This window comes from Poecilia latipinna, unplaced genomic scaffold (genome assembly GCF_001443285.1).
Source record: "Poecilia latipinna isolate Pla-1442-1.1 unplaced genomic scaffold, P_latipinna-1.0 Scaffold96, whole genome shotgun sequence".
Classification (NCBI taxonomy): domain Eukaryota; kingdom Metazoa; phylum Chordata; class Actinopteri; order Cyprinodontiformes; family Poeciliidae; genus Poecilia; species Poecilia latipinna.
Window position 1 is genome coordinate 747094 of NW_015112712.1, and position 23094 is coordinate 770187.

The following is a 23094-nucleotide window of genomic DNA, read 5'->3' on the forward strand; positions in this document are numbered from 1 at the left end:
ATAAAAATGTGCGATGTAGATGGTGGTATTTTGGAGACTTTTTACAAAAAAAAAAAAAAAAAAAAAAAAATATATATATATATATATATATATATATATATTTTTTTTTTTTTTTCTTCTCAATATGTAATCTTTTTGTTTGCTTCTTGCAAATAAACAGATTTAGCTACAAAAAAAAAAAATTCAACTAAACAGCCTGGTTTTACTAGTCAAGCAATATAAACAAAAAATGTGTGTCTTAACTGAGTAAAACGCTAGAACACCTTCCCCCACAACAGCTAGTTTTACTCCGTTTGGCTGAAACGACTTCGGCGAGGCAAACAGCCACCAGCCTCTGACGTCAGTCTGTGGAAAGTTTTCCCCACTCCTCACTTTCAGCTGTGAGATGCTTTAAAGTCCCTTACATTACCTGCTAAGGATAGCATGTTGTCACTCTTACTACTGACCACAAGTCAGTACAGGACCTCCAGATGTTGCCGCAAAATTCCCAAATCTTATCTCGACACTGACCTGTATTCGCTTTGGGCTCCAGTTCAGCCGCGAAAAATGGGGGGGGGGGGAGGGAATGCCTGACAGCATAATGACAGAGAAGTGCACACTCTGTTAAACTGAATGTGTGGCAATGAAGACCAGTTCCCCTAATGACCAACACCCAGGATGCCACGCACACACACACACACACACACACACACACGCATGCACACACACACACACGCACACACAACACTGAGTAAACCAGCTATTGAGGAGCAGTAAAATGAGGTTAGCAGGTTGTAATCACACACACAACAAATTGAGCTCTTTGTGAACAGTGGCCACATGTAATGTTTACAGGCTGTACTTTAGCAAACATGGTGAAACATTATATTTAGCTGCAACAGTGCTTGCAGCCATCCTTGATTTGAGCAGCGCCTTTAGTGTCTGTGTCACTCCCCAGCCTCTCCTTGTTTTCCCTAAACATGTTATCGCTACCATAAAAAGCAAAAATATTGAATCTAAATTCAACTCTGTCAAAGTCTTCACACTTTTTCCCAGTTGCACACTTTACAGCCACGAGCTTTGTGTTTGGATTTCATGTGATAGAGCAACACGAAGCAGCCAGGAGGCCCAGGGAGCTGCGGATCAGGTTGGAGAATCGATAAGCAATCTCCTGTGTGGTCAGGGACAGCTGGTCGGGGTTGATGGGAAGATGGCCAGAGCAGATTATAAGGCAATCCTGCAGAAGACTCGCGACCAGGGCGGAGATTCACTTTGCTGCAGGACAACAAGACTAAAGATACGATCTGAAAATAATATGGAATGGTTCAGATTGAAGCAAATTCATGTGTTAGGATGACCCAATCAAAATCCAGGTATATTGGGAGTTTATTGGGATTCTGTGGGAACACTCCTTTAAATCTAAATGAACCTGAGCTACTTTGTGAAGGAGAATGAGCAAAAATTGCCAGTCTGTCGATGTTCAAAGAGAGCAGAGACATTGCAGCAAAAGTATTTTGTCTACATTTATGCACAATACTTTCATTCTTTTTCTCCAACCTTAGTTACTTATGCTCTGAGTTGGTCTGTTTCTAATTAAAATGCCAAGAAAGTGCATTGATGTGTGTCGTAATGCAAGAGTACTTGGGAAGGTTTTAGCTGAATGAGTGCTTTAAACTTCCTAACATTGTATTTCACCAGCTGGTCGTGTCTGAGGCCTCCAAATTTAGCTGCAGACATCCCTCAAAGGTCAGATTGACTCTGCAGAAAATAGAAAAAGAAAAAAAACAAAAAAAAACAATCAGCTTTGCATGACTCACCGATCTGGGAGTTTGTACATGCCAAAAGGAGAGAAATATGTTGTGGACTTGAGGGGAATAGAAGATGGAGATACAGTAAAAGCGGGAGCAAAGAGGGGAATGCGTTTTCCGACTCAACAAACAAGTTTTAGCTTGTGCTTATCACAGATCAGACGCTCTTATCATTAAGGACGATGACTACATTTTATACAAGATTTATCGCCGTTTCCCACCTTAAATCTTTCGTGGGCCGGTACACACCCACTGTTTTTCCACCTACTTTTGCGCCCAGTTGCGGTTCGGCTCCGTTTGTAACCTCATGTCTCATGGCAGCCCAACTTTCCCAGAGCGCCGTGGACTGGGCTGGAATGCGTGCTGCTGACTTTCACACGGGGTCAGGAGACCCAGCCTCCCGGGAGGGGAGACGAGAGAGAGCGAGGGAGACAGACGGAGGCAGAAAGGAAAGGGATGAGCAAAGGAGGGCAGGACGTGTGGGCAGACCGCAAAATAAAGGAGGATTTTGAAAGTGTGACTAATTGCAAGAAAAGCTCCCTGCAATCTCACCATATTCTCCCTTTTTTCTGCGTCTTCTCATGTGCACATGTTATGGTTGTTGCTGCTATTTATATGACAGCAGTGCCTTTGCTCATACGTCCCTTGTGTCCTAATCTGTCTCCTCTCGCTATTATTTGTGAATCAGCGAAAAGAAAAAAAACAAAAAAACACCACTAAATACGTACTGCTTTAAAAGAAGGAGCTTATAGAGACATCATGTTTTTGTGGCCTGGATGGAAGATTGAGGCTTTAATGAAAGAGGACATGTTTACATTTTATTCTCACACGGTACAAACAAGCCCTCACAGGCTCCAGGGGCCACGAGGTGTCGAATCTCAGCTTCCCTAACGTCAACCACTTCTGCTACTTTTTTCTGTCCTTATTTCTTCTCCTCCTTCTGTTGTCATAAATGGAAGGCTTTTCATTTTAGAATACAAATAAAATAATCCTTAGTCCTTATGTATAGTAAGGCGACGGCAGCATTATGCTGGGGTAATGACTGAGTTTAGCATAGATGGGGAAAACGGTTGGAGTTGAGGGGAAGGCAGACAGAACTACTTACAGGGCCGTCCTGAGAGGAAACCTGCTGCTGCCGCTGCTGATGGTGGTGGGGATGTGACAAAATGTGGAAAAGTTAAGGTGTGAATACTTCTCCGTGGACTTACTTACTTTTGTGGCTTATATAATGTATGCTACCCTGTTATTTCACATGGTTAAATTCTTTTATTATTAAAAATATCAAAAATAATGAGTTGGCTGCAAATCTTTGCTTTCAAGTAAAAGTGTAAACGGGCTTTACATGTTTGAAGCTGTTGTTCAACTGGACGTTGATCCCGAGTCTAAAGTCTTTTCCATCCACCTTACGATCAACTCGGACCAGCCTCCCCACAGCATGGTGCTGCCGCTGCTGTGTTTCAACGTGGAGTTTAATGATGTTTCCTCCCACACACGGTGTTTTGAAAGCTACTTCACGTTGATCCATCACATAAAATCCCCCCAAAAATAAACTGAAGTTTGTGGTTATAATGTAACCGAATGTGAAAATATTTAAGGTTCTATATTTTTATTTCCAAATATGAAGTTAGTTCAGTAAAAAAAACAAACAACAAAAAGATAATTTTCTTTTTAATGTCACTATGTAAATAAAACACAGACGTTCTTAAAGGTAAGACGTCATGAAGTCGTCTTCTCTGCTCACATATTTGCCCTCGTCTCCCAGACTCATCGCTCTAAACAGTATTTCGTAAGCTGTCTCACATTTGTCTTTCGACCTCCCACAAGAGTAATCACACTGACGGGACTCGGAGGGTTCCAGTGGGTCACGCAGAACAAAGACCCTCTGTGGATTTCCAACAGCACATATCATCTGCTGTTCGTCTGTATTCCAAACCTGCTTCCTGACGTGCGGTTCAGCTGATGCCCGATCTAAGCGAGGGCGGATCGATGGAGTTCACGAAGCAGGTCGTATTTTTAATTTGATGGTAAAGATCACCGGGTCCTAACGGAGTAAAGCCATTTTTGGAATTGCTTCAACGCAGCCCTCGGGCGCGGACGGAAGAGAGCGAATTTAGTTAGAAACGGTGCTGCTGGGGAAGTCGGTGAGCTGTGTGTGTTTGAATGAGAAGGTGCAGACACTCCTGGTGCTGGGTGGCCCCATGAACAGGCTATTCCGGATATCACCTTTCTCCATCTCGCCCCGTGCCCCTGTCTGTGTTTCTCTGAGCGCGTCGGCGTTCCAGTGCTCCTCGTACAAGCAAGCTGTTACATTTTGACTTGTCATCCCAAGTTGATTCATTACCTTCGGCCTGTGGCGTATTTATTTAAGCGCTGATGCATGTGAATATGTATTTCTGCGCATGAGCTGTCACAAAGGACCTGCTGAGGGACAGACGGCCGCTTTTCTCTCATTTAATTGGCGTGAACTCTTTATTCACTCGCATTTCCCCCCCGCCCCGTTATTTTCTGTTTGTTTTTCTTTATGCCTGACCTCTCCTGCCGCCTTTTGTTGTCAGCGGTCTGGAGCGGCCTTTGTTAGGCAGGCGAAGCTCTTAAATGTTTATAAAAGAAATATCTGTGGAGCAGAGCACTCCCCCTGAGGTGGTACAGTATGAGATGGTTATCTGGACCACACTGGATGAGGCCTGTTCACGAGCAACTGTTGTTGCAGCGCTGCACTGTCTCACTCTCTTTGTTTGGACATGAATGGAAAGGAGAGTATTACGGTGGTTGTAAACACAGGAGCGCTACCTTCCCACTTATTCGTTTCGCCTTCAGCTTGGAGAAAAAAAAAAAATCCAACTGCAATCCTACAAATGCAGTTCGAAAGTTACAAAAATAGCACTTGAATGGGCTAAAAATGTGAAGAAACAACAATGGGGAGGTAAATTAGGCAGAGATTCACCATTTATTGGGATTTAAAATAGCTTTTCTCGTCATAAACAGCAACTGTGAAGTAATTTTAGGGCACGTCGGTGGCGCAGGGATAAAGTGTGACCCATGTGTGGAGGCCTGGGTCCGCGACGCGGCTGTTGCGAGTTCAAGTCCTGGCCCGACCTTTGCCACATGTCTCCCCGCCCCTCTCTCATAACCCACCTTTCTGTCTAACAACTGCTAAATGAAGGCCAATAAAACCTTTAAAAAAAACTGTGAAGTACTGATGAGTGGCTGTTAATCTCAATACAAAACCACAATCAGGTGTTAACCAGCAAAACAAGAAATGAGTGTATTTATATAGCTCATCACCTGCTTGCCTAAAATGATGATGCAACATAATTTCTAAATCCAGTTTGACTTTCTTCCAGGATTTAAGTCCGTTCATCTTCCCCTGAACCCTAAGCAGATTCCCTCGATATTCTAAAAAAAGATGCCTCCCCACAGCATGATGCTGCCACCTCCACTGATGTGAAGTGTTCATTTTTCTCCACATCCAGAGTTTTTAGAATTTAAGCAAAACAGTTTAAGTCACATCTTCCATTTTCCCATGAAGGCCATATTTGTTGAGTTCAGGACTTGTGGTTGTCATGCCAACAGATTTTCCCGTCAGAGTTCCTCCAGGGCTCTTGGCTGCTCTCTTAACGCTCTCCTTTTCCTGGCTGATTAGATTAGTTATCAGATAAATCATATTTTATCACATTCAAGCCGTCTGAATAAAGCGCCATATGAAGACGGCGCTGCTGCAGAACGGCGTAAATGACTTTCCCATGGTCTCGCCGACTGTCACTGTCACTGTTGCGACGTGTTGCGTTGTCAACGTGGTAACTGCACAGTGCACATTTTCCAGCACTGATTCGAAAAGGGGATTCGCAAATTACTCCTTGCTTGGAATACTCTGCACAGCTCATTTCTAGCGTAAACTCGCAGAGTCACACACACACCCTTTTGTTGAAATACAGTCTCACCTTTGTCTGCCAGCAGTGAGTAGCTGCTGGCAGTTTGAGGGGGGGTTCTCATTAAGCCTCATTATATTCATATTTAGCATTATTAGCCTGGTCAGCGACCAGGAGCACAGAAAGCAGAAAGGGATTAGAAACGTTTGAAGGATTGCTGGAACAATCAACTCTGTCTTCTAAAGCAGTCCAAGACAAGCCGGGAAGTTCCCGTCTTGACTTTCCTTTTTTTTTTCTTTTTTTTTTTCTTCCTTTTTTACCTGCCATCAATTACAGCAGCTCTTAAAACGTCGCATGTTTCGAGATTAGCGCTGAATGTGCTTGCAAAGCGTGCATCGAGTGCAGCTTCAAACGTGTTTTCTGGGAAATTTTGGAAAATTGTACATTTTCAGGCATGTAGTTTGAAGTTTGTTAGCAGCTGCAGGATTAATCCTTTGTTGGCCAAAATAAATCCAAATAATTTCCCCTTGCCTTTGCTTGTTAGATGAATCACACAGTCAAGCTTCCCACAACAACAAAAATGCATGATGAATATATGCATCCCCTGGAGTTGTTAGACACTCAGGTGCTTTTTTGATTTAGAGTTTTCTAATATTAGCTCAGAATTTATGCATGTGTGTGTGTGTGTGTGTGTGTGTGTGTGTGTGTTTGTGCAGTGGTTTGGGGGTCATTTAAGGACTTAAAGCTCCTCTTTGTTGGACAATACAGCAGTTTCCAGTTCACGGATGAGTTCTGATTTAGAGGATTTCGTGATGGAGACAGTGATGACTCACTTCATCCCCAAGTGGGCTTAGATGTTTGTGTTTATTATTCAGCGGAGGAACCGGGACGGAGATAATGGATTTTTCTGTCCTGTCCCGTCTTGGACGTCCCTGTTCGTGTGCGTCCCACTCAACAGGTGTTCGTCCCACAGCGCCTACGACTAAATCCAGTGCACCTGTGTTCTTATGAAGCAGAGGAATTTTCTCCTCAGCCTAATCCTCCTCATGATTTTCAGTCTCCTGTCCACTTTTTTTTTTTCCACAGTTTTGCCTTTCTTCTACATAGCTGAGGACCTTTCTGTTTCTGTGTGTGTGCAGGGAATAGCCTCTGTTCTGCAGCGCCGATCTGACAACGAGGAGTACGTCGAGGTCGGACGCCTCGGACCCTCAGACTACTTTGGTGAGCATCGTCCTTCTAATTACTTTGCCATCCATCTCTGATTTTGACCTTCCGCTCCTGTTGCGTCCAGGTGAGATCGCCCTGCTGCTGAACCGTCCCCGGGCAGCCACCGTCGTCGCCCGCGGACCCCTCAAGTGCGTGAAGCTGGACCGGCCCCGCTTCGAGCGCGTGCTGGGGCCGTGCTCCGAGATCCTCAAGAGGAACATCCAGAGATACAACAGCTTCATCTCCCTCACCGTGTGAGAGCTCGGCCCCCTTTCCGCCCACCACTCCACCAGCAGGGGTGTGCACCATCATCATCAGCAGCATCAGAGGTTTAGGGTCAGGGTTGGGAACCGGGGGGGAGTGGGGGGTTGTTGGGACACAGGGGTGAACAGCAATTTTAAATACAAAATGACACAGAAAGCTTGTTTCCTAGCTTTACTTCTTTTCTTTTCTTTTCGTTTTTTTAATCTTGTGCACTTTGACTCAGTCTACTTGTCACGCAGCTGTAAAAATCAGAAGAGGACAGAAACTATTTCAATCATCATCTAATGTAAACGAGTCGCTTTACGAGGCACGAGGGACTCGTATAAAAATGGTGTTTGCACTTTAATGTATTTTACGGAGCATGCGGACACATTCAGGAATCACGCAGGAAGCGAGGTCATGTTTACGCACAGCGTCAGGAAGTGGGTGCACATTTCTTTGCTCGCTGGATGTTGTTGCTTTTTGATGCCTTTTTATTTTGTTTTTGTTTTTGTTTTTTTATTTTATCTCTGCCTGTGCGTTGCATCTTTTCTCGATCAAAACAAACACGCACTACACAGATCTTTGTTCCCTCAAATGTACTGTAGTCAGAGAGGTGTGAAGAAAACTTTTCTCGGCTGTTTTAACATTTTTCTTTGCGTCGAAAGAATAACTCTGTCATCCTTATCAGGTTGAAGATTGTTAGATGTAGCTGGGGGCTTACTTTGTAGATTTTTTTTTTTTACTGCTAACATATACAACAATTTAAAAAAACACATGACGTTTGTGTTAAAATGTACTGTCTGTGCATCCAAAGAGTGATACAGCTTTTTGTTGCACTGGTTTTCTTAACTCTAGCAGCTATTGAGGCAATTTGACAGAATGGTATGGATAATTACTGTCAGACTCTGCAGTGTAGAAACATCTTTTTTTTCAACCTACTTTATCTGTTATGCTGCTCTCTTATTTTTTTTTCAGTTGGTGATTTCTTGCTCTCTGGGTCCGTTTTAAATCATGCATCCACCTTGCAAAGCTTGGATCTGAATTTTAAAGCTGATGTACAGAGCGAGCTTTCGAGATATTTTCTTTTACCTCCCACATCATCCTGCTCAGATAAACTTGGATCATCGTCCATCCATCCTTGTCACAGTTCCAGGTGTTTTAATCTTTTTAATTATTACTCTCACTGCGGATGTGGGCAAGTCGAGGCAAGGAGCTATTAACTTGTAGCCACTTCCTGAATTAGGAAGATCAACACACATCACACAGGCACACAGCGAGTGATTCCGAAACGGATTTTGAGCATGTCACACTGTGTGAACCTGATTATATAAAAAGGTTGTTGGTAACAATGCCTTTCTGTACGACGGGAGATGGCAGACTGCACGGCTGCTGCTGCAAATGCAGAATCGCAGCAGAAATGGGAAGTTTTGGATGGGAAAGCAGAATTGGATTCTGGACAGGAGGAGTGGAGAGCGAACAAAAGAAGACCTTATGGAGGCACTTACTACTTTCCTACATGAGAGGAATCGGAAAGTAACAAGCTATTATAAATTTCCCCTTAAAATTTCAAACACCGACTAATAATTTTTGTAAGTCATCGTTGCACAGCGGAAAACCTGCTCCTTTTGAATGATATGTTCTCGTGTATTTTTTGATTTACAAGTGTGGCTGAGAGAAACTATGCTCTGTTTCATGTCATATTTATTCCCCAGAGGCCATCCCTGCACAGCGTGAACCTGGCTCCTGAGTCACATCATATTTATTCCCCAGTGAAACAAGATTACTTGATTGCCAATCAAAACTTTAGAGACAGTCTGGTTATCTTAAAATATGTGGAAAGAAAATCATCAAACTTTTGGATTCTTGAAACATCCCCCCACACACACACACACTTATAATAAATGTACTCAAGTTTTGTTTTTTTGTTTTTTTCTTCTAAATTTTCAGTGTGGCATTCACTTCTAAAAGAAGTTTCTTTGAATAATTTTCTAAAACTATTTGGCGGGGGGGAAAAAAACACATTTATTAAACCTTTTACTTGAGTGGTCTGCGCAGTGTTAAACTGGAGGTTCATCTTGGTCAACATATCAGTTGCTGGAGCCTGAAGATTTCAGCTCTGTGAAGACAGTAAAAGCATCTTAGTTCGATACGATTACCGTTTTTTTCCCCACTTCATGAGAAGCTGCGGCCCAGCGTTTACCTTTGAGCTGCATCACACTTTTGATACACAGACAGTTCTTGTTGGGATCACTTCTTCATTCCCGTTTTCAGCTCTTCTGTCAGGTTAGTTGAAAAATAACAAAAAATATGTAGAGATTCTTAACGTTTCTGTGAGCTGTTGTTCTCCAAAGGTTCAGTCGTGTCGTCTCCACGCGACCGAACCTGAAAGGCTTACACCGTCTCAGGACCGAATAAAGAAATCTGCTTGTTTTTGAGGTGATTTTGTTTGATGATTTAGTACTTTTGCACCACTTTCGAGTTTAAAAGCGTTGGGTCACCACCGCAGTCTGATTCAGATGTTTTTTGAAATGTTCTCAATAAGAGAAAAGTTGAGAAAACTAAGAATTTGTGTTGGTTTCCTTTGATCTACAGTTCTGTCAGTGTTGCACAACTGACCCGATGTTAAAAAAAAAAATAAAAATGGGACCTTAAGAAAAAGAGTCTTTCTGTATTTCTCTTCTGTATATCTTTTTTTTTTCCAACTATCAAACCATCTTGAGCAAATAAAGATAAGCTTCAGAAACTCTTTTGAGTTGACGTTGTTTTCTTCTTGGTCTTTTTGGTCCCTGGGGGAGTTGTGACTTTTCCTCACATTCTTTCCTCCCGTTTATCCCAGCTTTTGGCACATTTTCCTCCTCTCCTGACTGGACTTAGTTACTACTCTTTTATTTACCTCACCTCACTGCACATAACCTCTGATAGCTGTTGAATCTCTGATCATTTTCCTTCTCTCTCCTGCTTACGTCCTCCTCAGTCACGTCTCTCATATTTCTTTTTTTCCTACAGGCTTCTCCCTCTTTTTCCCACCCTCCCCTCTTGTCTTTTGTCTGCTCTCTGTCCTTCTCACGTTAAGCCCAGTGTCAGTCATCCGTCATAGCGGGGCTGTCAGAAAGGCTCGGAGCTCCTCCCAGGCGGTTTACACCACCGTGGACTAAAGCCTCTGCAGCTTTGACACATTCCTCTTCATCTTAATGTCCACTAAATCAACTGAGGAATGTGCCCCCAACTCGCTGACATTGAGTTTAATACTCCCCTCGCCACACAGGCACAACTTCTTTGGCTTTCACAGTGTACGCTAACGGACCTTAACAAGTTTGGGTTTTTCCTCAAGCTACCGGTTCAACATTTTCTGATTGCAATTTTGGTCCTGAAGTGTCTTGCCCAAGGATAAAATGACTGAGAGAGAACGAGCCGGCATTCCACTAATTACAAAACATTGTGCTATTTCCTGAGCCTCTCACCTCTGAAGGTCCAGTCTTAGGCTTTTGACCTTGAGCTCAAGCACATTAAGGGCACACAGCTGGACACTTACCCAAAATCCACCAGCGAATCCATCTCTAACTGGCTCACGAAAGCCAAATTGAAGGTATCAGGAGTCAAAGTGCAGACTTAAATCTGACTGAGATGCCGTGGTATTGAAAACTTTACAATGTGTCTTCGTTAAAACAATCCTGCACATACGAGTGGATCCGTTTCCATTAATCAAAGCTGTTTTTGGCTTAGAGGGGATTCACACAGGCCAGCGTAGGTTTGGATAGATTTCTTCTGTCCTTTTTCACAGTTAACGGAAATAATCATTTTAAAAGTGCATCTTGTCTAGTTGTCTATGTCTGGAAGATCTTTTTCACAGCATTCTACATGGCTGAGAACAATAAATGAGATTGTTGCTGGGTTAAAACTTGACTAAAGTTATTGTGAGGAAATGGAAAGAATGAATTTAGCTACCAGGTATTTTAGGCTCTCTGGTTGACCGCAGGACAGGTGCAGACCAACCATTTCACAGCCCAGCCTGCTGACAGCTCACTAAATCCATTCATTTTGATTCAAAGTTCTGGAATTGGCATGAAACTGAACCTTATAAGTACCACTGTTATTCAAGCATTTGCCAAAGAATGCAGCATTTGTATGACAGGGTACGCCTAAATTAACAAAAGAGGAACTGGTCACCTAAGCCTTCCCTTTTGTATCTGTGTGTGTGTGTGTGTGTGTGTGTGTGTGTGTGTGTGTGTGTGTGTGTGTGTGTGTGTGTGTGTTCAGAGTACCAGATTAGACACGGCCATTACCGAGCCATCCTGGGTGGGCTAGCTAAGGACAAATCTTGGCACTGTCACATGTGCAGTGTTATGAAGCCCTGACACGATGGAACAGAGCCAGTATAGGAGTAAACACAAACACACACTTTCAGTCTGTCCTGCTGCTTTTATATTAGCTCACTTGGTCCTGCTGCAGAGGTTCTCAATGGCACGCAACTCTCCGTGACTCCGGTGGAGTATAAAAAAAAAAAACGAATAGCAGCTCTAGAATCTGTACAGCAACCACAGTGCAGTGCAGAGTTGTTGGAGAAAGATGGTTTCCTTTTCTGTTTTTTTTTTTTTTTTTACAAATAAAAATCTAAAAAAAAATAAAAATGGGAAGTGCGTTTGTGTTCAGCTTCTCCACCCTGAGCTGCTGCTACAGCTAACAGCTTCTCAGTTGGATATACGTCTGGACTTTGAGTAGGCCGTTTTGAGACCTTAATACATCTTTATCCAAGTCGTTTTTGAACCTTTGATTGCATGTTTAGTGGCAGAAGGTCGACATCCAGCTCACTTCAACTCTTTTGCATTCTCCCACTGGAGAATGTTGGGTATATCGCAGTGCAGAGGGCTGAAAATAAAAAAAAAGTGCTACATTTGTCTGATTGTTATTTATGAAAATGTGAGAAAACATGCACAAACATGCATTACTTTGTGTCGCTCTATCACATAAAGTCACCAAAACAAATTGAAGTTTGTGGCTAAACTTTTAAGAGATACTTTTATGATGCTAAGTACTGATGGTCTTGGTATCTACTATTACTTCAACATTTCCCACCTCTCGCGCCGTTCCATATTCACACTCACTGATGAGTAAGTCTGCTGACTCCTTGTCTCCGAAAATCTGGACGAGACTTGAGGATGAGGATGGAGTTGGAGGAGGCAATGAGCAATCGAGAGGCAGAAGTGAAAGGTCACACAAGCTTCACTGTGGGACCCATAACAATGGCTTCCTAGTTTTTTTTTTCTGAACTCCTCTGAGAGTAACTCACATAAGCACCTCAGAGTTTATCCCGACATAGAAACATTTTCCCCACTCATTTACAGCATGGCTTCTCATGCACATCCCTCCAAATTCCAAGTTTTATATAACGAGTGCCTAAAATTTACAAGATTAACTATCTGGGAGGAATTTGGTGTTTTTTGTGCTTTTTTTTTTTTGAATAATCCCACACACTCTTTTTATGAGAAGATATTTAAACCTGGCACAGTGCCGCGGGGTGTGTTAGCATCATCACCTCCCCCCATGTCTTTTTCTTGACTCTCCCTCTTGTTTTCTGGCCTCTTCGCTTGCTCTCCGTGTTCCCACAGATGCCACCTCTCCTCCGTTTCCCCCTCCTCTCCACCAGAGGGATTCAGGCTAATTAAAATGCTTGGTGATCTCCATTGTTTCTCTCTGCTTTCCCCCTTTCCGATTCAACCCCCTACCCCCCACCTGCACTAATGATCATGGACTCTGATACTCAGCTGTCAGAATATATTGGGTGTGGCGACCTGTTGGCTTCAGAGCCGGGTTTAGCCTGGTTTAGTTGAAAAATCTCGGTCCAGCGGCGTCTTCTTCCTCTGCCGGGTCCCCAGTCCTAATTCTCAGCTCTAATCTCGACCTTCTCAGGTCAAAGAGCACCACCAAGGCTTGTCACAGGTGGTTGAGCAACAGTGAGGTTGATAGGATTGAGACTTTAAGGATGAGCGAGGCGATATCAAGAGGAGAAAAACTCCAAACTGAGCTAAAAAAAAAAAAAGAAATTCTCTACAGCGTAAACATAGTTTATTAGTTGTGTTGTTACGTCTTTAGAAATAATATAAAAATATTCAATAAACCTTAACATTGTTCACAAACTTCACATAAAAGGTTCCATTCAAAAACCCTGCTGCAGTATTATCAGTACAGGAGTTAAAATTGTTTATATTTTTCTTTTTTTTTAATTTTATTTAGTCGCTATTTTGCCAGGTAGGTTGGGTGAGAACAAATTATCGTTTTCAGCGACGATCTGTAATCATAATATAATTTTGTAGATTTCTCATTGAGCTTATAACTTCCATTTTTCTGTTGCAATGTTTCTAAATATTCTTGTATATAATTAAAAATAACCCTGTCTGTCTTACACTGCATATTCAAATGAACAGCATTATTAAACCAACACAACGTGGCTATAGATGGATTATCAAGAAAATTAAGAAAAACATGTAAAGTCTCATAACCTAGAACTAAATCTAGTGCAAGCAATTCTTTAAAAATGTTTAACCTACATGCGGAAACCCCATGCGTGGTGGAAAATTAACACTAAATGTTCCTCATGGTTAAACGTGGTGGTGGCAGCATCATACTGTGGGGATGTTGTTCTTCAGCGTGAGCAGGAACACTGGTCAGAGTCTGTGATGCGTGTGATGCGATGGTTTGATCTAAATCAAAACAACACGATTCTGGAAGAAAACCTGGAACCTGAATGGTCCTGAAATGCGGTCAGAGCTACAACTGAATGGTTCTGTTTCAACCTTAGGGGGACTCAATGACTCTGCAAAGGACCGCATGTGCCCACTTGCTGAAATTCTGGGTATGTTGTGTTTTGGGTTTTAGACATCCGTGTCACTCAGCCTGTTTCTAAATTGCTCGAAGAAATATTTCAGATTTTAGTGACGCAGCCATAAAGGTGTTTCTCTGACTCTGGTCAATGTAACCAAGCAATTGCAGCTGGGAATCAGATACAGGGAGTTATTCCCCCCCACCTCCCCACCACTTCCTGTTAGCAAACTCACCCCACTGAGGCACATAAAAGAAATTAAAGACTAGAAACGGAGAAAAAAAAAGACAAAAAGAAAAAGCTACAAAAAAAGAGAAGTAGATGCGATACCATCTGTTTGTTATTCTGCTTTTCTTTCCCAAGCTTGTTATCGTTCCTCATTTCCTGCTGGACGACAAGTAAATAATTCACATGTATACATGTACCAACACTGAGACTGAGCCTCCCCATCTTGCCTCAGTTTTGGCCTCAGTTTCAAAGCTATTTCCCAGTCAGCGGAGCCTCCAAACGACGTGTAGAGAAAACAAACCCAATGTTCCCCCGACATTCTGCATCGCAGAGGCGGACGGACAAAAAAGACAAAAAAAAAAAAGAGGAAAGAGTCAGAAGCAGTTTTCAGAGTAAGATATTCCATCATGCACATGATTCTGCAGTCTCCTGCCTACATCGATCCAAACCCAGAACAATGCATCTCTTCAGTCGGGCTCTGACTTCACTCCCAGGGGAGGCGGCTCGGCGGTTGTCTCAATTATTTCTTTTTTCCCCTGCTGCTGCTCTCGGGGGAATTGCTGGGGATTGGAGTACAGATCGTAAAAAGTGCTCACACTCTTTTTCTAATCACATCAGGAAGATGAAGGTATGCAATGAGAAAACAAACAAACAAAAACAAAACAAGTCCCTGCTGAGTTGTTAGCATAATGGTCACGAAGGCTGACTCAGAAGATGAGATATTCTAGAACTTGATGTGATTTACTTCATAATTTTCAGATTAACGCTCTCGAAGCACCTTGGGTTTCCAAACCACTTGTCTGCTCTTGCTGATTCTCCAGATTGGATCGGATACAGTATATCTTTACTGACTGATGCATAGAAGTTCAGCCCCCGCAGGGACTCCCACATTTCAGGGATAATTAAGCGCGAGTGCTTCACCTCCCCTCCCACCGCCTCTGAAAACCTTCATCCTTCACAACACCACCTCTCACAAGGTCAAAGCGAAAAGCTGTCAAGTGTCTCTTGACAGACGTCCACACACACCCTCTGTTTCCTCCTCAAGTGTCCAAGAATCTGTCCAGCATCCTCCGCTGTGCCCAAAGCTGCGCTCCAGGTACCGGGGCAGCAGGTGGAGAAAAGAGCGAGGGTGGCCCACCTATCCCTAAAACCCCGCAGGAGCCATTAGAGGGGTGACCCGGTTCTGCCCTAAACCCCGATGGAATGTGTGGATTTGACTGAGAGCTGTAACCAAAGAGCACTCTCTCCCATCTTTAAGCCCATAATGGAGCCACTTCCTGCTGATAATCACTTTGTTGTGATCTCTCTCTTTCGTCACTGCATCTTGACTTGTGGAAAATGAGAATAGGGAATATCCTTTTATGGTTTCACTTTGTTTTTTATTTACTCTATTTCACACTTGTTTCAGCTCATCAGCTAAGTTTTAATATCACACTAAGTTAACCAAATAACTGTTTGAAAACTAAAAACAAAACCTGTCCAAAATAAGCTGCCGCCATGTGAAAACCTAATCAGCCACCACATTAATTTTAACCAGCCACATCCAGGTTTAAGAAATCACTGAAAATTAACCTGTCCGACGACATGAAGCAGGCTAACGGATGTCAAAAAGCAGCCCAACATGCTTCGACCGACAGAAATTCAAGAACAGATGAGAAACAGAGACTGCAAGAGGCTAGAAATGCTGAAGAAATGTTTAATACTTTGGGACTCCAGGACTCCAGAGTGAGTGGCGTACTATCCACAAACGGTGGAAACATGAATCAGTGGTGAATCTTCAGAGCAGCATATTGTCTACCAAAATGACTCAAAGAGAAAGTGAACAAAACCCCAGCTAATGTTTTCCAAAAAAAAAAAAATAACATGATGATCCCAAAGACTGATGGGAAAATACGGAACTGATAAGACAAACGTGGGACTTCTTTGTCTAAGGCTGCGTTGCTTTTTCAGGACTGTCTCATAGGAAATCACGAAGGAGTGTGCACATCCACTGGGTTTTGGTTACGAGAATGAGCCAATTCATAAATAAATAAATTGAGATTTTGGAGTGGCCTAGTCAAAGTCCAGACTTAAATACAGTTGCAGATGCTTTTGCACAGCCTTCATGCTTGAAAACCCTCCAACAAGGATAAATTAAAACAATCCTGGAAAAGAGAGGAGGACATAGTTCCTCCAAAATGACATACAAAACCCCAACCCCACTTATTAGGTTTAGGGAGCAACCTTTCTGGAAAGCTCTTGTTTCCCCGGGAGAAATAATCATTTTAACAGTACTTTATACAGTAAAGGTAAAGGTAATTTAATTTTTTATAGCACATTTTCAGCAACAAGGCAATACAAAGTGCTTATAGTAGTAGACTTACTGATAGATTTAATCAGTAAATCAAAATGGAGTTTACCATTCTCACGGAAGCCTAAAAAATGTGATTCATGGTCTGGTCTAAGTTCTTATTGATTCTACATATATATAAATAAATAAATATTTATTATTTATTTGTAAATAAATAATAAATATTTATTTATAAATGTTTATAAATAAATATAAATGTTATGGAGCAACTCTTCTGTTGCTCCATAACAGAAGAGTTCAGTATCAAACCGGATCATATCTGCTGGGCGTTTTTTTACTGAACCAGCTTACTCCAGTCCCTTTTATGAGGAGCTTTAATAGCTGCTGTCTGACACTTGGATATACAGCTTCACCATAGCAACTCATGACCTGGGCAAATGAAACATTGTTTTGATTAGAACTAAGTTTCCACAAAGACGTTTTGAAGTGTATTAAAAAAAAAACTGTAAAAAAAAAAAAAAAAAAAAAAGTTTGAATCCAGAGACGGCAGACCTTGATGACAGAATGGATTTCTGTCAAATAAAACCTAAAATATTTTTGTTTCGTAATGCAGGTCCTCCAGCAAACTTCATAGTACGTATTTTAGAGTACACTTGTGCCTGCATCGGCAGCTTCTACTAAAGACAAGAATGCCAGAAAAAGTCTTTCCTGATCCCAGAGGTTGGATCATAGCTGCTACTGCTTTTATGGCCTCCAATAATAACAACAATAAAAGCACCAAAGACCTTCTGTAATTATTTTTTAAAAGCAGCAGCGGTGCTGTTTTCAGAGCAGCTACCTGGGCAGGGGGTCGAGGGATTACATTAGCCTCAGTTAATCGTTAGCATGATGCCTGCGAAACAGTTTCGCGGTACGGCCCATAAAGTAGGAAGGAGTTTCTCTCCTGGAGTCTAAGTGCTTTTTGAGCTAAGTTTGGTGTGGTTGCCATAGGAGTTGCAGTGTGTTGAGGAAAATCTCTGTTTAACCCTCTTGTGAAACTGCCCCCAGGCACGTTTGGTGCTGATGCTGGGGACAAAAAGCAACCAAACTGGATTCTCAAAACGTCTTTGGATCCAACCTTTTCCAGGCTCTTTGCCCCATTCTGTTTTTCAGCTAAGTCATCTTTGTTTGTCTGTCCCTTAAACCAAGCTTAGAAATCGTTTTCTTAATCCCGTACATCACCACCATCATCACAACCACCTTGGTTGCCCTCGATTTAAAGTCCAAAAAATTGTGCCTGTACTATAGCAAGTGAAAGACAAGTCGAATGAAAGGTAAGAAGGTGGAAGCCACACTTGTGAATTGGAGAAATCATGAGCTTATAGTCTCCAAATAAACCACCGAGGTCAGCTTTATGTGCCCCCTCTGAGCTCGTCTGTCATGTATGGATGTGAAGATGGCATTTCATTGGGTTTGTGGACATTCCCTTTTGCCTGTGCTGCGTTTATTGCATCCTCAGGAACGCTCTCCCATGAACTCTACATCTTCTCTTTTACCCTCTGTATTTGGTTGCTTCTTGTTTGTTTTGATGACTTCTCTTGATGCAAAATCTTGCAAACTGTCATGTATTTATTATGAATGTGTCCTTGTATATGTTTCATTCTATGAAGCACTTATTCCAGGGCCAGATAATGTAAGGCAATACTGGTCCGCAACTTTCCCATTGGCCCTGGCGAAAGAGCTTGCTACCATAACGTCTGGACTCTACTTATAGACTTCTAATTTTCCTCTGTCCCCCTGAGACTCCATCGAGACAGGGCAGCTCTGTGCCCTTTCTGCCATTTCCACATCGTCCTGTCCCAGCTTTGATGCTCGCCCCGCCAAGAACCTGATTTGTGGGTTAGCCACGTCCTCCCCTGTACTAGCCTCCGAACTCACCCGATGCCCGGACACACTGGGAGTTCCCAGAGTTTCGTTGGAGTCGGTGGGGGGGGGAGGAGGAGGAGGAAGAGGGGGGATTTGGGTCAGACCACCGCAGAGTCGGGGAGACCCCTGTCTTCCTCCTCGCCGGTTCCCATCGCTCCCAACACAACGCACACATGTTGAAAAGGTCAGGTCTTGATAGACAACAGAGCACCGGCAATTACACTGCTATTTCTTAGAGGCTGGAAGTCCCCTGTTTCATGTGCGAAAAAGTGTATGCGTGTGTGTATGTTTGTGTGTGTGTGTGTGTGCAGTAAGAAAGAGTTGTTTTTTTTTTTCTTCACTCAGAGAGAATAAAGAGGCAGTGTTTTAAGGGGAAAGTGAGCTAGGACAGGGGGAACGGGTAGCTGCTTGCAGGGACTTGTGCCCACATTGCTTCATGTCTGTCTGTCCAGTTAAAGAAATTGGTAAATGTGCATGAGGGAATGGAGGTGTGTAAATGTGTAAAGTTTCCCAAACGTAGCCTATATGTAAGTGTGAGAGAACTGAAATCCCTTAAATAATTCTGTTTGACTGAAGCTTGCTGACTGAGGCTTTCTTTATACTTTTGTGGTCGAGAGTTCATTTCTATGGGTCTAATGGGACTTAGATGGTGATTCAGCAATGAAATAAAGAATGCTTTGCAAAATTATTCATGCAGCTTGAACTATAAGCAAAGACATAAATATGTTTAGATCTGAACCATTCCCTTGCAGCTCTGCATGTCTATCTATCCAGGTCAAGTCTTTTGCAGCCTCCATCAGGTTTGTCCTAACTCCATCCATCCTCAGATCAACACAGAGATCAACAAGCTTCCTCTTCAGGCAGAAGACATCATCCACTCTGCATGATGCTGCTGCTGCTACCATGTTTCATTATGCAGCTGTGTCCACAGTGTTAGTTTTTTTGGTGCTTTGCATTCCTCCATCTCTGCAGCTCCTCTAGAGTTACCACAGGTGTCTTAGCTCTTTCTTTAACAATGCTCTGCCTTAGTTTAGGTGGACTGTCATGTCTTTTTTTTTAGGCTTAGAGTTGTAGTATACTCACAGTTTTCTGATGATCTTGACATAAGTAACCTCTGCTCCAAATTTCTCCACAACTTTCTTCTGGACTTGTTTGCTGTGTTTCTTGGTCTTTGTGACGCTGCTTATTCAGTAATGTTCTCAGATAAAACTCTGATGCCTTCACAGAGCAGCTGGATTTATACCGAGACAATACACACATACACACACACACACACACGAACATGCGTGTCTCCATTTGCTAATTCACTGAGTTTTGATCTGAATCTGATGTTTGTTTTGGGTATTATGTAAAGGGGACTGGTAATGTATGTTTTGAAAATATTTGTTTAGAAATGTTGCGGATCTTTTTAATTTAAGTCCACACTTAAGGTCAACTTTGTGTTTTTTGTGACGCATACATTCTACAGAGACTACAATGAAATTTGGGGCTACAATAGGACAAAATGTGAAAAAACTTTAAAGGTGTTCAAAAGTACCTTTGCACGGCAATATGTGCTTACAGTTTCTCTGCCCCACTGACCAAGCATAGTTCTCTGAGGATACATTTCATCAAGAATGTCAGAGTGAAAAAACATGATCATGTCAGAGTTATGACAAGACCAGACCCAGCTTTGACAGATCTGGAGGTCGTACAGAGAGGATGCCATGGTCCCTTAACAACTAAAGTGTACTGCTGTAACGTATAATGTGTTGCAGCTGGAAAGCTGCCTCACATACCTTGCTTGCACCAATGTCTCTGTGCGTTTATGTGTGCATGTGGTGTCATTTTTTTTAATTTTTTTTTTAATCCATGTGGCCAATTTGACGACTGTATTGTGGCTTATGAAAGAGCACTTGGGTACACCTAGAGCGCCTTGAAGGAAACGGGTTCGGAGGGTTACCGAGAGGCCCCACAGAGCAATGCATTCAGGTTGCAGTGCATGTTAGACATATTAAGTCCCTTAAATGGTTTCTAGTAATTGTCCCTATAAAAGAGCAGCTGTATCCAGAACCAACTGCAAACGCGGCTGCTGCACCTTTGCTGTCTCCGATACTCAACAATAATTTAAATAAGGCTGTGTGTTTGCTTATGAGTACAGAGGTTGCCCTGGATATGCACTCTGCTCTGGATAATTTCCAAGTCCAATCTATATTACGGCCAGCGTGTGGAATGCACCTTTGCTCCTGGAAAATCTCACCTGAATGACTTAAGCTTGTGTGCGTGTGCTTTTGAACGTGCACATGAGTAACCTACCCATAAACGGCACCACCGCTCCTAATTTGTACATTACAGGAGCTCTTGTAATGTAGTTCCAAACTACAAAACATCAAACCACTAATGACCTCAACCTTGTCATCATGGACAGTGATGAACTGGCAACGGCTCGAGTTAGTAAGCTCTGCCCTGGGGAGGAGGGAAGGAATCACTCAGTAGTTTACAAAGGGCCTGACTCACGCTCATGATACAGCTGGGTGGTGCTCAAGGTGGAGTGGGGGGGACACCAGGTTAAAATCTGTGTTTGTTTCTCTGTTGCAAGGCAATCCAGTTTGAAATCCACTTGGCTGTTGTCGTCAGAAGGTGTTATAGACTGGGGATGCCCTGTGGAAAACATTTAACAACTTTCTATGGAGGGAAATATCACAGTGAGAGCCATAAAACAAGTCAGGGACACGAGGCTATCAGTTCATGGAGTTTCTATTGTCAGTCCTGCTATCTTTTTATGATTTTCTGGCACACTGAAGTGTGAGATTCCTTGCTTTCGTTGCCAGGTCAGAGTTCAAGCTAAAACGAAGCCCTAGACAATTATGTTTTTGTCATCACAGCTACTATGACAGGTCACAAAACGTTTAGGAAAGCATTTAAAACACACACACAAAACCGTTTGAACTACTTTTTTTTTTTTTTCATGGTGGAAGAGTGACGCAAACACAGAATTGCACATCTGCAACAATCAACATCTACCTGATGAGTAAATGGGAAGTAGCGCAGGATTTGAAAGTGCAATGAACCCGGACTACTGGAAGGAAAACAGACTCACGCCATGATGATGCTGCTATGACTGACAGCTGGCTGGTTCTTAGACCAACAGTCTAAGAACAAGTCTAAGACAAATCAAAAGCCAGCCCAGTGCGCTGCTAAAATTTCAGTCATACCTAAAGGCGTGGATTTTGGAGATTCTTTATTGAAAGGCAGAGTTAAAAACATGTTTCAACTTTGGACGGGAGACATCTTCCAGTTTTATATAAATCATGAATAAAAACCATCCATTTTCAGTTTCAGTATTTAAACTGCATCTTATCTTGTGGATGTTAGAACAATCTTAGCGCATTCCCAATCTTTCTTGATTTCTACTAAATACAAAACTGACTTGGGAGGGCACTCTAATACCAAATAAAATCCTTCTTTTGGTCTTTGATGATAAGAATAAAAATCTGATGTATAAAAACAAAACAAAAAAAACAAAACAGAATTGAATGTTTCTCAAGAATGGAAATAGATGAATCAAATTGACAGATCGCCCAGACTAAAAGGCTCACGTCAGCTCTCCAGAGGCTATGCAACTCATATCTAACGCATTCTTCAAAAATGTTCCCCTGTTTTCTTTTCTCTCAATCACTGGGAACTATGTGTGGCCCGGGGGGCAAAACAGGAGTCATCATCTCACTCCCAACGTCCTCTCTGCAGTCTTTATAGCTCTATTTACTGTGCAGCAGCATCTATAAAGTCATTTAATGGGGTTAATGTTGTTAGGTACACAGGCCTCAGTTGCCAGTAAACATGTTGCTTATTAGCTCACACAGAAGAGAGCAAAAGAAGGAGGGAGATCTTTCTGTTTTTGTTAAACACATCTCTCCTCTCTTGAGATTATGTTCCTGCCTTAAAGAATAATGCATCAGAAGTTTCCTCTGTCTTTTATCTGCACCACGTGTCTGTGTCTTAAAGTTAGGAATAAGCCCTTTCATGTAAGATGAACATGTTAACATCACGGAGCAGCCTGTTGCCATAGCATTTGTATACTCCACGTACACTAAGCCAGCCTTCTTAAAAGGAAACATGCACCTCAGGAAAGGCGGTTCAGTTGCAACAACGACTTGTCATGAATTACTTCAGCAGAGGGAATTCCACTGTAAAAATATTTGATTCATTTTATGACACCAAACGAGCTCAACTGGCCTATTAAAACGGTTGCATTAATTGCCATACCATCTGCTGGAGTGATTTCTCTTCGCAGGATTTCCAGCCACAACACCCTCCAGGTTTTGAGCAGACAAGGTGTAGGCTGGACCACCTGGTCGGCTGACCCGTAGCTCCCTGCCGATCGTCACCTCTGGCTGATAATGTGTCTGCAAGCTCTCTGTCTGTCTGCGTCTCTGCTCCTGCATGCATGTCTCCTCTGTGATGACCCTCGGGCTTTATTCCCAGACCTCCCAGCACAGGACGAGAGACCCCGGGCGAGTTAGGACCAGTTGGTTGTGAATACGCATGTTTGGCAGGCAGTGGCTCCCTGTGTCCAGAAATCTTACGTAATCAAGAAAGTACAGTTTCTTGACTTTTTTTCCCCCCACGTTTAGTTAAATTATAACCTCAAACATGAAGGTGTTTTATTGAAATTGTATATTATATCGTGTAACTCTGATGGTGCAGGACAATGATGTGTGGTTTTCAAAAGTTACACAAGTAAAGTTTTTTCTTTTTTTATTTTCT

General features: G+C 42.5%; 1 protein-coding gene across 5 annotated transcripts in view; it reads left to right on the forward strand.

The window, feature by feature from the left end:
* The window catches only part of prkar1b (protein kinase, cAMP-dependent, regulatory, type I, beta), a 77890-nt gene extending 70256 nt beyond the window's left edge, over positions 1-7634 (forward strand). For all 5 annotated transcript variants that reach the window (XM_015026004.1, XM_015026032.1, XM_015026011.1 and 2 more), the window contains 2 exons: positions 6796-6877; positions 6948-7634. In XM_015026004.1, coding sequence (XP_014881490.1) covers positions 6796-6877; positions 6948-7120 — 255 coding nt within the window. In that variant the 3' untranslated portion in view covers positions 7121-7634. The remainder of the gene's footprint in view (positions 1-6795; positions 6878-6947) is intronic.
* The last annotated feature ends 15460 nt before the right edge of the window (positions 7635-23094 follow it).